The 16,822-nt window shown below is 36.5% G+C and overlaps 2 protein-coding genes across 4 annotated transcripts; both read right to left on the reverse strand.

The window, feature by feature from the left end:
• Positions 1-1,840: 1,840 nt before the first annotated feature.
• LOC139984537 (uncharacterized) lies at positions 1,841-7,707 on the reverse strand. The gene is made up of 2 exons (XM_071998469.1): positions 7,385-7,707; positions 1,841-6,649 (listed from the first exon to the last, which is right to left on the reverse strand). The coding sequence occupies exon 2, from the start codon at positions 6,627-6,629 to the stop codon at positions 4,455-4,457; it is 2,175 nt and encodes a 724-aa protein (XP_071854570.1). The 5' UTR covers positions 6,630-6,649; positions 7,385-7,707; the 3' UTR covers positions 1,841-4,454.
• Positions 7,708-10,571: 2,864 nt separating this feature from the next.
• LOC139984581 (uncharacterized) lies at positions 10,572-15,684 on the reverse strand. 3 transcript variants are annotated; one of them, XM_071998527.1, is made up of 2 exons: positions 15,571-15,684; positions 10,572-14,577 (listed from the first exon to the last, which is right to left on the reverse strand). In XM_071998527.1, the coding sequence occupies exon 2, from the start codon at positions 14,555-14,557 to the stop codon at positions 12,389-12,391; it is 2,169 nt and encodes a 722-aa protein (XP_071854628.1). In that variant the 5' UTR covers positions 14,558-14,577; positions 15,571-15,684; the 3' UTR covers positions 10,572-12,388. The 3 variants fall into 3 exon arrangements, with proteins under 3 accessions (XP_071854628.1, XP_071854630.1, XP_071854631.1); XM_071998529.1 differs by lacking the exon at positions 15,571-15,684 and adding an exon at positions 15,315-15,553; XM_071998530.1 differs by lacking the exon at positions 15,571-15,684 and adding an exon at positions 15,023-15,029.
• Between the last annotated feature and the right edge of the window lie 1,138 nt (positions 15,685-16,822).

Below are 16,822 nucleotides of genomic sequence, written 5' to 3' on the forward strand. Positions count from 1 at the left end.
ATGATTTTAAACGTTGTCTGTGTAGCCATCACGAACAGAAATATGAACCTTTTGAGTTATCATTACACCAGAAGGTAGGTCTTGTTTTGTTTCCCCGTCATTTAAATTCCTTGTATGCAAATTAGGAAGAGTCCATATGGCCTATGTGGGTGAACCTTATCCATGTCCAACGGCTAGATAGTCCATAAAAAGGAGATCCAAAGCCTCCTCCGATTCAGAAATTTACATGCAATAGTACGTGTGCAGGATCGGTATATAGTGTGCCAATGCGCTCCGGTACGTTTGGTTGAGCGAAATTCGAATCGTTTTTGCTAAATTGTTTGTATGTAATCCAGTTTTTCAAATTGGCCGGTACTAAAAATGTAACCATCTTGCGGGTAGGGTGAGGCATTCGAGAGAAACAGTTTTTAAAAATTTTAAAAACTTCCTGTTATGTCTTAGCTTGTTTGTAACTGAGAGGTTCAGTTGATTTAAGTTTTTTACTGGGCTCACGAATTTCTTAAAAAAAGGTTAAAAATGTCAAAAATGTAAACTTATCTTTGAACCAAAAGAGTCCACATGACCCACTCAGAAAAAGGTTGTTTATTGATGCAGGTTGTTTTCTGTACAAAATAAAGCTATAGGAAGTTCTGCTGTGTATTCTTATCTCAAGTTATGATTTCCCACCCCCCCCCCCCCAGTTTGTTCGGCAGCATGCTAATTCGATGGGTTGGTAAAATAAAATGACCTCATTTTACCACTTAGTCTGCAACGCCTGCCGCATATTTTTTCTTGTTTGATGGTCTTTGTGTGAATGCTATATGATTAACTACACTGTAGACATGAACATATTTCCACACAGTGTTAACACAAAGGTGTTAAAAATGCTATACAGGCTAATTGTAGAGCCTGAGGTCGATTTACGACCGTGGCAGGTCGATTACGTAATCACAAAACTGTCCTAGCTATAGCGTGCTAATTGGAGCCAATAAAGCAGATCTTTAAAGGAGATATGAAGCCTAGCCCAAGTTTCTGCTCAGAGAATACCATTTAGCAGTACGCTCTTCAGTTTAGACAGAAACAACACAAATGCTTGAAACATTTTTTTCAACCTTAAAATCGATTTATTTGTTACCCATTAAATTCGCCAGTTTATTTGAATTCCAACAGTTCCCGCCTGTTTCGTGACGTAAGCGAGACACATATTGCATTTCGAAACATTGAAACCTTCGGAGCTTAACATTTCCTACGTGCCGTTAACGATAACTGAGGGAAGATGTTGCCAAATTTTTCTTCCGAAATACTTTCCGGACTCGGGAATTTAAAAATAAAAAAAGGGAGAACATGGATGCATAAGGACTTGAATGCTAGCAATTCGAGCCTGAATACATAGTGGATGAACTGAGACAACGAGACTTAGAGCTTGCTACACAGAAATGGTAGTTATGCTAGTACTACCAAAACTAGTAACAGATCTGCGAACGAGGAACAATCCTAGTGCTTTTGGGCTTTTTTGCGGTATCTTTCTCTGGAAACCTTTTCCCGTCAGGAATAACATATAACTTAGTTTTCCCTTCCCTGCGCCTTCCTCTTCTCTCCTGTTTACACAACCAAATGCTTGGCACTCCGGCATTTTGCACCAACGTCCGAACAATTTCCGAGAGCACTAGATTTAGTGTACAACTCATATTGAGAGAGGGGATTTTATTAATTTAAGATCTGGCTCGCTGACGTCATTTTTCTAGCACCTTCATTATATAATAGCCACCAACACAGTAGGTGTGAAAAATTCATTAGAAAATTCCTAAAAATTCCGTGAAAGGTAGTTTAGACTAGTTATTTCACAGAGGGTGTAAGAATATAAGTCTCTGCTAAGAGGTCACTGTAAAACCCCAGGGTTTATTTCTCTTCTAAGTATAGGTTGTTGATTGGATATTTGTAAATTAGCCTCGTTATTGATGGCTGGAATATACATCACTATTAGCCACGAGAACCGTGACCAGTCTTGTAATCAAACTGTCGGGAAAGACTGCTTGATCGTATAACTATATACTATCAATAGATTTTGAGAAAAATGCAATAATCTTTAATCATAGTCCTGTCCTATTCATGTGATTCTCATTAAACTGATCACAAAACCTTGTACAAAGCATATTAGTCTTTTTACATGTTAACAGAGGCCGGAAATAAGGAGAAATGAACATCATGTTCCAAGCTTATCCCCATTCTCGCCCTTTCTTCTCCAATTTTACAGATATTTCATAGAGATTCCTTCGGCAGATACTTAAAATTCATACAAAACACATTGATACGCCGATGTCAGAAAACATTGAAAGTTTAGGCAAGAAGTCCAGATCCCTGGTTTAAGGTTCCCAATGCGTTCGGAATGGAATACTTGGTTTCTATTAAAATTGCTAACTAACATAACCTGAACCTTGGCTTTGTTCCGTTTTTCCGCGTCATTATAGTAGAAAGTTACCCGGAGAAGACAAAAATGCAGACTGGAACAGAGATGCCAAATTTTGAAAATCAGTTAGAGTTTTAAGAAAATGAACACTGTTTTGTGGTATTTTTATTGACACTTTCCATAGACGTTACATTACGATTACTCAAAACATACTGAAAGACTTCTAGGAAAACACTAATTTTTTTTTTTTATATACATTAAAATAAGAGAATAAGGAATAATAAACAGAAAAGTTCAAAAAGAAGAAACTCAGCAACAGAAACAAAGCGAAGTAGAATCAGAGAAAGTGTACCCCCCCCCCTCAAAAAAAGGAAGGATATTTTATCAAGCATTACTTGCAAGTTAGATTCCTGAAAATAGAAATGTCTTCATCGCTTCTTCAAAACTGCTTATGGACCCTATTTATTTGGGAATATTTGAATGTTTTCAAAGTTGTTGACAGTTTGTGATTGCATCTGGCAATATCTTATATTGTGTGCTGTGAACATGGCAACTGATCTAAAGTAGTCTGTCTTTCCTTGTCACATTCATATCATCTATCAACATAGAGATCTTACATTTCTAGGTAAAGTGGCATTTTGATGACTCTTCAAATAAAACAGCTGCTCAAACTTTCAAAGTGTATGGTACATAAAGTTATGAAGCAGATATGGGATACAGGGGAAAAAGATTTACATTTATTACTTAGAATGATACCGGTAGCATGCACATGTTTTTAAAGGTGGGGTGAGGAGAATTTAAACTTTTCCCGACTGGAAAAGGTATGGGCTGAATTCCTCAACTGGGGTTGGGTGGGTGGGTGGGGGGGGGGGGTTGGGTATGAAGGTCTCTTCTCTACCTTGAGAAAAGTGTAAATGTGAAAGGATGCATTCTGAGGCATAGTTAGATTATAATTAAGGTTATATAAGTAATAAGTATTATTAGTGTTAATAATGCTGATAAATAATAATGCAAAAATTATATATTTTGTACAGAAGAGGGAATGCCCCCCCCCCCCTTGATCATGTCAATAAATGTTACATGCGGTAATAACGTTATACATCAGCCGTCGGTCATGTCAAAGTCAATGTAACATTTCATAATATTAACCGAACGACTTCATCTGACAAAGGTTGAGATTGGCGACCATTTAATGATTGGTGAACCACGGTCCATGTGTCCATTTCAACATACTGATACAAACATACGATTATTCCACATAATAATACTTCCATTTAAATTAGTACCTCGTGTAACTTAAAGATTACATACATTGTATAGACCAAGAAAAATTTATATTATTGATAGGATGATATTTGTAGAATCAAAGTTATGAAACATGAAGAAAAGGGTACTGACATCGGTGAAAAGATCTGGCAATTGAATCACAAAAGTGAAGAATAAATCATCACATTAATTTCAGAATCCTATTATTAAAATATTGAAACAAATGGGGTAGAATATTAAATAAATTATCCAGTTTTTAATTCTTGTGTTGTTTCAATCGAGTTGATATTCCGTTAACTTAACAAGTTTAACTTTCGTAATTATAACTCTGTTTGGCGTGGCGTCACCTTCATGTGAGTTTTAACATGTTGTGAGCTGATATAACGAGCTGCAGTGAACCCATTCTTAGCTGAAATTACTGACCCATTTTCAGCATATCCAATCAAAACAGTATACCTACAGAGACTTTCATATTTTCGCATTGCGCCCGTGAAACTCTGAAATTCATCGCTTCAACCTTCGTTTTAACATTCGTTTCCGTGTTTTTGCCCTTATGTATTTGCTGTCACTTACTGCAATGATGTCAACACCTTAGTCATAAATGCTCTTATTAATAGATTTGCTTAAAACGTATTTTGCGGAGTTATCATTTCGTATGTGAAATAAATATATATTATTCTGTGTTTGATCATTTACAAATGATTATTTGAAGGTAGATGAGGGTTTCTGTAATGGAAACGTTTTTCAATAATCGCTGACTACAATTTAAGAAGACTATTTTCTTAATTCTTCATCAGATTGCCTACAACCCGTACGTGTACAGTTTCGCTGATGTAGATGATGCTACCAATAGTTTCTCCTCATCATACGTTCTGCTTATAGTCAGACGAAAAACTATGTCATTTATTGGTTTTGTTGTTGCTAGCTGTTTGCCATCCTGATTGTATTGTACGATTACTCCATTAACGTTACCGCGGATAGATGCTCGCCACAATACGTAGATGAAATCGTTTACGTCTGTACAAACACTGATAGGTATGAATTGGCATCCTTCCAAATCTGGTTTTGTGAATTCATACATCAGTTTACTCTCTGTTCCCTCCATGTTGATTGCGTATGCTCTCTTACATTTATTGTCACCACATACCAGGATATTACCTCTATGTACAGTGATATCTTGCAACCCACTGATTACATCTGGTAGCTTTATGGTGTGAATGTAATTCAACTTATTATCAAATACATACACATATCTGCTGTTAGTGCCAACAAAGACGTGCTTGCTATCAGGATCGGTCGTCACACTCCACACCAATCGATCTGCTGGAAATTGGGATATCTTTTTGCCTCTGTACGATTTATCACGGACATCGTAAATACCGATTTCATCGGGATAACAGACGGTTACAACTTTAAACGTTGACAACGAACAACAGAAACGATATGGGGTAGACGTCTTGGCAGACTTAATCTGTTTTTGTGTTAGTATGTCTCGTCTTCTGTTCATGACAGTAATATGGGAGTGCTCAGGTAAAGACTCGCCAGTGATGACGATGTTACCATCCCTGGTGCTTGTAATACCACTCATTTTCCAACCTTTAGTTTTGAAGTCCTCAACAATTAAAACAGACTCTGGATGATCAGCGATTATTACGTCATTGGTAATGGATTTTGCTAAATCACTGAGATTAACATCCGATAACGATTCTATTTCTGGAAAGTCCTTTTTCATTTCTTCTATCAGAGTTTCGCTGGCTGCTCTAATATCAGGGATACACTGAGCATATGTCCACTTGTCTTTAGAAGCGAAAATAGATGAAGTCGTAACTATAAAGTTATCATACCGCTTTACAATCTGGTCACAATAATCTGATAGTTTCTTTAGTTCATCTTCGTTCCTTCTGGGAAGTTGTTCTGTAGCGGTTGTGAAATTCTTTACACTGGCTTCTAAACGTCTAAGTTTTCTACGGAGTTCGTCCTCAATTTCATCATACCTTTCTTTTAAATCTTCTGTTTCGTTGTCATATTTTGTATCTGTTGCTTTATGTTGGTCAGCATATTTTACTTTCAATTGGGCCAATTCTCGTTCGAAAAGAAGCCTCGTTTGTCCCTGTTCTTGTCTTCTTCGGTGTTCTATAGCCCGTAAGCTGCTTCCTTTGCTATCGGCAATTTCGGCAAGTTGTTTATTAATCTTATCTACCTGCGGTTTCTGCTGATCGATCAAATCTGTTCTCATTTTGGCGAGGTTTTCCTTCGTATTTCGGGTAATGTTACTGATTTTATTTGAAAAGTCGTATAATTTAGGTTTTTGTATCTCTAATTCAGCCAGTTTCTGTTCGAGCAATTGTCTTTCACTTTGAGCTAACTCAGTTACGTCATGTAGGTCATGACCTTTGTGTTTACTGTATGTACAAATCACACAAACTGGTACATTTCCGCAACTACTGCAACATAATATGGCGCTCTCTTTCACATGTGTATGGCACCTAGGATCTTCCGTAAGTGCTGCTAATTTATCCAGTGTTAGGTGATTATCTTCAATACTTTCCAATTTCAGAGTATGTGGTTGATGATCTATAAACATTTTATTGATGATGTGAATCTCGTAGCATTCTTCACACAAAAAATCGCAACATTTAAAGCAGTATGCTGAAGCTATCGTGTTCTTTGAACAGCTGATGCATTTCTTTAAATCTTGACTTTCAAAACATTTTTGCAATTGTATAAACTCTAGTATACTCTTCATATGAAAGTCAGTCTTGAAATCGTCAACCCCATTCTCTGGTATGTCATAATCCTGTTTACACATTGGACACTTAACCGCCCCATCTTGGCTGATTTCAACGACACTTTGCAAACATTCTCTACAGTATCGATGCAGACATGGCAGCAGCTTTGGTTCCTTAAAGTGATCCAAGCAAATCGGACACTGGAAGAAATTATCTTCCATGTCCCTAAGAGGGGTAGCAGAGGCCATCGTTCTGGTAGATGCGATTTCTGGAGTACAGAGCATAATAAACGCGGTGGATAAATGTTATTGTAGTGATTATAGTATTTTTTCAACAACTTTCCCAAATTTAGATTCATCATTTAACACTGATGACAACATATGTTAGCCTCATGTACAGATTGCACATATCTTATTCTTACCTTTCACTGTAAGTTTTCTATGTTTAAGAGGATCCACTGGTAACGGCCAATCCACTTCATTCGGTATTACCTTTGCTTTCCGTGCTTGACTAATGTTATATTCAATCTATATATAACTCACTACCTTTAACCTATGTCATGTAGTCGTAAGACCATGGGCGTCTTGTCGTAAACAATTTTGTTAACAAGTTCCCTAAATTTTGAATTACTTCCATATATCAGTATATCGATTTAACACTGATGACAACATACCATAGCCTCATGTACAGATTGCACATATAGTATGCCTACCTTTCACTGTTCGATTTCTATGTATATAGAGGATCCACTGGTAACGGCCAATACACTTCATTCGGTATTCATTTTGATTTCCGTGTTGGACTAATTCTATATTCAATCTATATATAACTCACTACCTTAACCTATGCCATGTAGTCGTTAGACCATGGGCGTTTTGTCGTAAACATTTCTTATAACAAATTTCCTAAATTTTAAATTACTTCCATATATCAGTATATCGTTTTAACACAGTTGAAAACATATCATAGTCTCATGTACATATTGCACATATATTATGCCTACCTTTCACTGTTCGTTGTCTACGTATATAGATGATCCACTGTAACGGCCAGTAAACTTCCTTCGGTGTAAATTTTCTTCCGTGCTTGACAAATTCTATACTCAATCTATATATCACTCAGTACGTTTAACCTATGTCATGTATTCGTTAGACCATGGGTATCATGTCGTTAACAATTCTGTCAACAAATTTCCTAAGAAAACATATCATAGTCTCATGTACAGATCGCAAATATCTTATGCCTACCTTTCCACTGTTCGTTTTCAATGTATATAGAGGATCCACTGGTAATGACCAGTATACTTCCTTCGGTATTACGCTTTGATCTATATGCTATCTATATATAAATAACTATGTCATAAGTCGTATGACCGTGAGCGTAGAACAGAATTCAAAGTTGAACAAAATTCTCAAATAGCACTATACAGAGTATTCAAAAATCCATGACGGTCGCCATGGTGCTATTCTTTCCGACCTTTGTGTCACATTCTAATTTGCACTCTACCATACTGATATTTGTTGATGTTACAAAAAGAAAGCAAAGGTCACTAGTAATAGAATTGCAGGTGCCAAAAACTGACAAATTATATCATATATGATTTTAAACGTTGTCTATGTAGCCATCACGAACAGAAATATGGAACCTTTTGAGTTATCATTACACCAGAAGGTAGGTCTTGTTTTGTTTTCCCGTCATTTAAATTCCTTGTATGCAAATTAGGAAGAGTCCATATGGCCTATGGGGTGAGCCTTATCCATGTCCAACGGCTGGATAGTCCATAAAAAGGAGATCCAAAGCCTTCTCTGATTCAGAAATTTTTATGCAATAGTACGTGTGCAGGATCGGTATATAGTGTGCCAATGCGCTCCGGTACGTTTGGTTGAGCGAAATTCGAATCGTTTTTGCTAAATTGTTTGTATGAAATCCAGTTTTTCAAATTGGCCGGTTCTAAAAATGTAACCATCTTGCGGGTAAGGTGAGGCATTCGAGAGAAACATTTTTTAAATGATTTTAAAAATTTCCTGTTATGTCTTAGCTTGTTTGTAACTGAGAGGTTCAGTTGATTTAAGTTTCTTACTGGGCTCACGATTTTCTTGAAAAAAGGTTAAAAATGTCAAAAAACTTATCTTCTAAAAAGTCCACATGACCCCCTCAGGAAAAGATTGTTAATTGATGCAGGCTGTTCTCTGTACAAAATAAAGCTGCAGGAAGTTCTGTTGTGTATTCTTATCTCAAGTTATGATTTCCCACCCCAACCCCCCAAAAAAATTGTTCGGCAGCATGCTAATTCGATTGGTTGGTAAAATAAAATGACCGCATTTTACCAATTAGTCTGCAACGCCTACCACATATTTTTTCTTGTTTGATGGTCTTTTTGTGAACGCTATATGATTAACTACACTGTAGACATGAACATATTTCCACACAGTGTTAACGCAAAGATCCTAATGGTGTTAAAATGCTATACGGGCTAATTGTCGAGCCTGAGGTCGATTTACGACCGTGGCATGTCGATTACGTAATCACAAAATTTAAAGGAGGTATGAAGCCTAGCCTTTTCTGCTTTGAGAACACCATTTAGCAGTACGCTCTTCAGTTTAGACAGAAACAACACAAATGCTTGAAACATATTTTCAACCTTAAAATCGATTTATTTGTTACCCATTAAATTCGCCATTTTATTTGAATTCCAACAGTTCCCGCCTGTTTCGTGACGTAAGCGAGACACATATTGCATTTCGAAATATTGAAACCTTCGGAGCTTAACATTTCCTACGCGCCGTTAACGATAACTGAGGGAAGATGTTGCCAAATTTTTCTTCCGAAATACTTTCCGGACTCGGGAATTTAAAAATAAAAAAAAGGAGAGCATGGATGCATAAGGACTTTAATGCTAGCAATTCGAGCCTGAATACATAGTGGATGAACTGAGACAACGAGACTTAGAGCTTGCTACACAGAAAATGGTAGTTATGCTAGTACTACCAAAACTAGTAACAGATCTACGAACGAGGGACAATCCTAGTGCTTTTGGGCTTTTTTTTGCGGTATCTTTCTCTGGAAACCTTTTCCCGTCAGGAATAACATCTAACTTAGTTTCCCCTTCCCTGCGCCTTCCTCTTCTCTCCTGTTTACACAACCAAATGCTTGGCACTCCGGCATTTTGCACCAACGTCCGAACAATTTCCGAGAGCACTAGACTTAGTGTACAACTCATATTGAGAGAAGGGATTTTATTAACTTAAGATCTGGTTCGCTGACGTCATTTTTCTAGCGCCTTCATTATATAATAGCCACCAACACAGTAGGTGTGAAAAATTCATTAGAAAATTCCTGAAAATTCCGTGAAAGGTAGTTTAGATTAGTTATTTCACAGAGGGTGTAAGAATATAAGTCTCTGCTAAGAGGTCACTGTAAAACCCCAGGGTTTATTTCTCTTCTAAGTATAGGTTGTTGATTGGATATTTGTAAATTAGCCTCGTTATTGATGTCTGGAATATACATCACTATTAGCCACGAGAACCGTGACCAGTCTTGTAATCGAACTGTCGGGAAAGACTGCTTGATCGTATAACTATATACTATCAATAGATTTTGAGAAAAATGCAATAATCTCTAATCATAGTCCTGTCCTATTCATGTGATTCTCATTAAACTGATCACAAAACCTTGTATAGAGGCATATTAGTCTTTTTACATGTTAACAGAGGCCGGAAATAATTTTCCAAGCTTATCCCCATTCTTCATAGAGATTCCTTCTGGCGATACTTAAAATTCATACAAAACACATTGATACGCCGATGTCAGAAAATATTGCAAGTTTAGGCAAGAAGTCCAGATCCCTGGTTTAAGGTTCCCAATGCATTCGGAATGGAATACTTGGTTTCTATTAAAATTGCTAACTAACATAACCTGAACCTTGGCTTTGTTCCGTTTTTCCGCGTCATTATAGTAGAATGTTACCCGGAGAAGACAAAAATGCAGACTGGAACAGAGATGCCAAATTTTGAAAATCATTTAGAGGTTTAAGAAAATGAACACTGTTTTGTGGTATTTTTATTGACACTTTTCATAAAACGTTACATTACGATTACTCAAAACATACTGCAATACTTCTAGAAAAACACTAAAATGTTTTTTTTTTTAATATATATGCATTAAAATAAGAGAATAAGGAATAATAAACAGAAAAGTGCAAAGAGAAGAAACTCAGCAACAGAAACAAAGCGAAGTAGAATCAGAGAAAGTGTACCCCCCCCCCCCCAAAAAAAAAGTAAGGATATTTTATCAAGCATTACTTGCAAGTTAGATTCCTGAAACTTAAGTTGATTTCTTATTAAATTAATAGAAATGTCTTCATCGCTTCTTCAAAACTGCATATGGACCCTATTTTTTGGGAATATTTGAATGTTTTCAAAGTTGTTGACAGTTTGTGAATGCATCTGGCAACATCTTATAGTGTATGATGTGATCATGGCAACTGAGCTAAAACAGTCTGTCTTAACTTGTCACATTCAAATCATCTATCAACATAGAGACCTTACATTTCTACAGAAAGTGGCATTTTGATGACTCTTCAAATAAAACAGCTGCTCAAACTTTCAAAATGTAGAGTACATAAATGAAGAAGATATGAGGTACAGGGGGAAAAGATTTACATTTATTACCTAGAATGATACCAGTAGCATGCACATGTTTTTAAAAGTGGATTGAGAATAATTCCAATTTTTCCCGACTGGTAAAGGTATGGGCTGAATTCCTTAGCTGGGGGTAGGGGCGAGGGGTATGGAGGTCTCTCCCCTACCTTGAGAAAAGTGTCAATGTGAAATGCAGCATTCTGAGGCATAGTTAGATAAGTAATAAGTATTATTAGTATTAATAATGCTGATAAATAATAATGTAGACATGATATATTTTGTACAGAAGAGGGGCATGCTCTCCCCCACCTACCTCTCCTCTCCCCCCCCCCTTGAGCATGTCACTCTGTAATAACGTTAAACATCAGTCATCGATCATGTCAAAGTCAATGTAACATTTGATCATTTTAACCGAACGACTTCATCTGACAAGGTTGAGATTGGCGACCATTTAATATTTGGTGAACCACAATCCATGTGTCCATTTCAACATATTGATGCAAACATACGACTATTCAACATAATAATACTTCCATTTAAATTAGTACCTAGTGCAACTTAAAGATGACATACATTGTATAGACCAAGAAAATTTATATTAATTGATAGGATGATATTTGTAGAATCAAAGTTATGAAATATGAAGAAAAGGGTACTGACATTGGTGAAATGATCCGGCAATTGAATCACAAAAGTAAAGAATAAATCATGACATTAATTTCAGAATCCTTTTATTAAAATATTGAAACAAAAGGGGTAGAATATTGAATTAGTCATCCAGGTTTTAATTCTTGTGTTGTTTTCATCGAGTTGATATTCCGTTAACGTAACAAGTTTAACTTTCTTATTCAAAACTCTGTTTAGCGAGGCGTCATCTTTATGTGAGTTTTAACATGTTGCAAGTTGACATTACGAGCTGCAGTGAACCCATTCTTAGCTGAAAGTACTGACCCATTTTCAACGAATCCAATCCAAACAGTATACCTACAGAGAGTTTCATATTTTCGCACTGCGCCCGTGGAACTCCTAACCGTAAGTTGTTCCGTTTTGATTACGTTATGTCTGAAACTCATCGCTTCATCCTTCGTTTTTAAATTCGTTTCCGAGTTTTTGCCCTTATTTAATTGCTGTCACTTACTGCAATGATGTCAACACCTTAGTCATACATGCTCTTATTAATAGATTTGCTTAAAACGTATTTTGCGGAGTTATCATTTCGTGTGTGAAATAAATAAATATTATTCTGTGTTTGATCATTTACAAATGATTATTTGACGGTAGATGAGGGTTTTTGTAATGGAAACGTTTTTCAATAATCGCTGACTACAATTTAAGAAGACTATTCTCTTAATTCTTCACAACATTGCCTATAACCCGTACATGTACAGTTTCGCTGATGTAGATGATGCTACTAACAGTTTCTCCTCATCATCCGTTCTGCTTATAGTCAGACGAAAAACCATGTCATTTATTGGTTTTGTTGTTGCCAGCTGTTTGCCATCCTGATTGTATTGTACGATTACTCCGTTAACGTTACCGCGGATAGATGCTCGCCACAATACGTAGATGAAATCGTTTACGTCTGTACAAACACTGATAGGTATGAATTGGCATCCTTCCAAATCTGGTTTTGTGAATTCATACATCAGTGTACTCTCTGTTCCCGCCATGTAGATTGCGTATGCTCTCTTACATTTATTGTCACTACATACCAGGAGATTACCTCTATGTACAGTGATATCTTGCAAACCACTGATTACATCTGGTAGCTTTATGGTGTGAATGTAATTCAACTTATTATCAAATACATACACATATCTGCTGTTAGTGCCAACAAAGACGTGCTTGCTATCAGGATCGGTCGTCACACTCCACACCAATAGATCTGCTGGAAATATGTTTTTGCGTTTGTACGATTTATCACGGACATCGTAAATACCGATTTCATCGGGATAACAGACGGTTACAACTTTAAACTTTGATAACGAACAACAGAAACGATATGGGGTAGACGTCTTGGCAGACTTAATCTGCTTTTGTGTTAGTATGTCTCGTCTTCTGTTCATGACAGTAATATGGGAGTGCTCAGGTGATGACTCGCCAGTGATGACGATGTTACCATCCCTGGTGCTCGTAATACCACTCATTTTCCAACCTTTAGCTTTGATGTCCTCAACAATGAAAACAGACTCTGGATGATCAGCGATTATGACGTCATTGGTAATGGATTTTGCTAAATCACTGAGATTAACATCCGATAACGATTCTATTTCTGGAAAGTCCTTTTTCATTTCTTCTATCAGAGGTTCGCTGGCTGCTCTAATACCAGGGATACACTGAGCATATGTCCACTTGTCTTTAGAAGCGAAAATAGATGAAGTCGTAACTGTGAAGTTTTCATATCGCTTAACAATCTGGTCACAATAATCTGATAGTTTCTTTAGTTCATCTTCGTTTCTTCTGGGAAGTTGTTCTGTAGCGGTTGTGAAATTCTTTACATTGGCTTCTAATCTTCTAAGTTTTCTACGGAGTTCGTCCTCAATTTCATCATACCTTTCTTTTAAATCTTCTGCTTCGTTGTCATATTTTGTATCTGTTGCTTTCCTGTAGACATCATATTTTACTTTCAATTCTTCCAATTCTTGTTCGAAAAGAAGACTCATTCGTTTGTGTTGACATCTTCTTCGGTTTTCTATATCCTCTAAGTCTCGTCCTTTGCCATCGGTAATTCCGGCAAGTTGTTTATTAATCTTATCTACCTGCGGTTTCTGCTGATCGATCAAATCTGTTGTCATTTTGGCGAGGTTTTCCTTCGTATTTCGGGTAATGTTACTGATTTTATTTGAAAAGTCGTATAATTTAGGTTTTTGTATCTCTAATTCAGCCAGTTTCTGTTCGAGCAATTGTCTTTCACTTTGAGCTAACTCAGTTACGTCATGTAGGTCATGACCTTTGTGTTTACTGTATGTACAAATCACACAAACTGGTACATTTCCGCAACTACTGCAACATAATATGGCGCTCTCTTTCACATGTGTATGGCACCTAGGATCTTCCGTAAGTGCTGCTAATTTATCCAGTGTTAGGTGATTATCTTCAATACTTTCCAATTTCAGAGTATGTGGTTGATGATCTATAAACATTTTATTGATGATGTGAATCTCGTAGCATTCTTCACACAAAAAATCGCAACATTTAAAGCAGTAGGCTGAAACTATCGTGTTCTTTGAACAGCTGATGCATTTCTTTAAATCTTGACTTTCAAAACATTTTTGCAATTGTATAAACTCTAGTATACTCTTCATATGAAAGTCAGTCTTGAAATCGTCAACCCCATTCTCTGGTACGTCATAATCCTGTTTACACATTGGACACTTAACCGCCCCATCTTGGCTGATTTCAACGACAGTTTGCAAACATTCTCTACAGTATCGATGCAGACATGGCAGCAGCTTTGGTTCCTTAAAGTGATCCAAGCAAATCGGACACTGGAAGAAATTATCTTCCATGTCCCTAAGAGGGGTAGCAGAGGCCATCGTTCTGGTAGATGCGATTTCTGGAGTACAGAGCAAAATAAGCGCGGTGGATAAATATTATTGTAGTGATTATAGTAATTTTTTCAACAAATTTCCCAAATTTAGATTCATCATTTAACACTGATGACAACATATGTGAGCCTCATGTACAGATTGCACATATCTTATTCTTACCTTTCACTGTAAGTTTTCTATGTTTAAGAGGATCCACTGGTAACGGCCAATACACTTCATTCGGTATTACCTTTGCTTTCCGTGCTTGACTAATGTTATATTCAATCTATATATAACTCACTACCTTTAACCTATGTCATGTAGTCGTAAGACCATGGGCGTCTTGTCGTAAACAATTTTGTTAACAAGTTCCCTAAATTTTGAATTACTTCCATATATCAGTATATCGATTTAACACTGATGAAAACATACCATAGCCTCATGTACAGATTGCACATATAGTATGCCTACCTTTCACTGTTCGATTTCTATGTATATAGAGGATCCACTGGTAACGGCCAATACACTTTATTCGGTATTCATTTTGCTTTCCGTGTTTGACTAATTCTATATGCAATCTATATATAACTCACTACCTTTAACCTATGTCATGTAGTCGTTAGACCATGGGCGTCTTGTCGTTATCAAATCTGTTACCAAATTTCCTAAATTTTGAATTACCTCCATATATCAGTATATCGTTTTAACACAGTTGAAAACATATCATAGTCTCATGAACAGATTGCACATATATTATGCCTACCATTCACTGTTCGTTGTCTACGTATATAGATGATCCACTGTAACGGCCAGTAAACTTCCTTCGGTGTAAATTTTCTTCCGTGCTTGACAAATTCTATACTCAATATATATATATATATATATATCACTCAGTACGTTTAACCTATGTCATGTATTCGTTAGACCATGGGCAGCATGTCGTTAACAATTCTGTCAACAAGTTTCCTAAGAAAACATATCATAGCCTCATGTACAGATCGCAAATATCTTATGCCTACCTTTCCACTGTTCGTTTTCTATGTATATAGAGGATCCACTGGTAACGGCCAGTTTACTTCCTTCGGTATTACGTTTTGATCTATATGCTATCTATATATAAATAACTATGTCATGAGTCGTATGACCGTGAACGTAGAACAGAATTCAAAGTTGAACAAAATTCGCAAATAGCACTATACAGAGTATTCAAAAGTCCATGACGGTCGTCATGGTGCTATTCTTCCCGACCTTTGTGTCACATTCTAATTTGCACTCTACCATACTGATGTTTGTTGATATAACCCCCCAAAAAAATCAAAGATCACTAGTAATAGAATTGCAAGTGCCCAAAACTGACAAATTATACCATATATGATTTTAAACGTTGTCTGTGTAGCCATCACGAACAGAAATATGGAAAATTTTTAGTTATCATTACACCAAAAGGTAAATTCGTAGGGACAAAAAAGAATTGTTCGCAAAAACAATAAAATGGGTTCTTGGTTTGGCCTATTACCTTTGAGACCTTTACGTTCATACCAATATCATTACTGAACATTTTTCAAAAGTTCAATTACAGAATTCGGTTTTCTAATAAAGTAGCGATCTTTGCTGTTTTTATATGTATGTAAAACGGCATTACAGTGGGGTTGGTTTATATATAATGCTTCAGTATTTGCGTTTGAGTTTTACACACCATGCCCGCTTAGGAATGGAACGAAATGCAGATGTTAACCTTTACTAGAGCTATGGCAAGAACGGTACGACGACAAATAACTAGTACGTCTTGAATCCTTCTTTGACAAAAGAGACGTTAATTTTCACAAGACCTGTTATGTTGGATTGAATTTAAATAGAATATTTCAGTTTACTTTTATTCTGGTCTGTTGCAATTAAACATTTTCGGCTCATTTTCGACCTGCTAAAATCTGTCATTTCATCTCTTTTTATTTCTTGCATTTCTTGCAGTAGGCTGTACAAAGAGATATGAACATCAACCTGGGTCATACTTCTAAATGCATATTAAACTGAATTTACGACGAAGATTAACGAATGTTTCCTTACCTTATCTCATCTTCTTGGACAATTTTCGTAGTTTTCTTTTTCTCTTTATAATAATCTAATGAGGAGTCTAACTACTAGTTATATGTATTACCCGATTGATACCTTGACCCCACCCCAAGCTAGTGTGGCTCTGATTGAGTGCATGGAACCCGTTATATTTCCATCCCTTTCGCTCACACTGGCACATGGGTTAACGGAAAAAATAAA

Source organism: Apostichopus japonicus, chromosome 17, assembly GCF_037975245.1.
Source record: "Apostichopus japonicus isolate 1M-3 chromosome 17, ASM3797524v1, whole genome shotgun sequence".
NCBI lineage: Eukaryota > Metazoa > Echinodermata > Holothuroidea > Aspidochirotida > Stichopodidae > Apostichopus > Apostichopus japonicus.

What these genes read in the sequence shown, in the direction of transcription:
- LOC139984581 (XM_071998527.1), bottom strand. Translation starts at nt 14,557, where the DNA reads ATGGCCTCTGCTACCCCTCTTAGGGACATGGAAGATAATTTCTTCCAG.
- LOC139984537 (XM_071998469.1), bottom strand. Translation starts at nt 6,629, where the DNA reads ATGGCCTCTGCTACCCCTCTTAGGGACATGGAAGATAATTTCTTCCAG.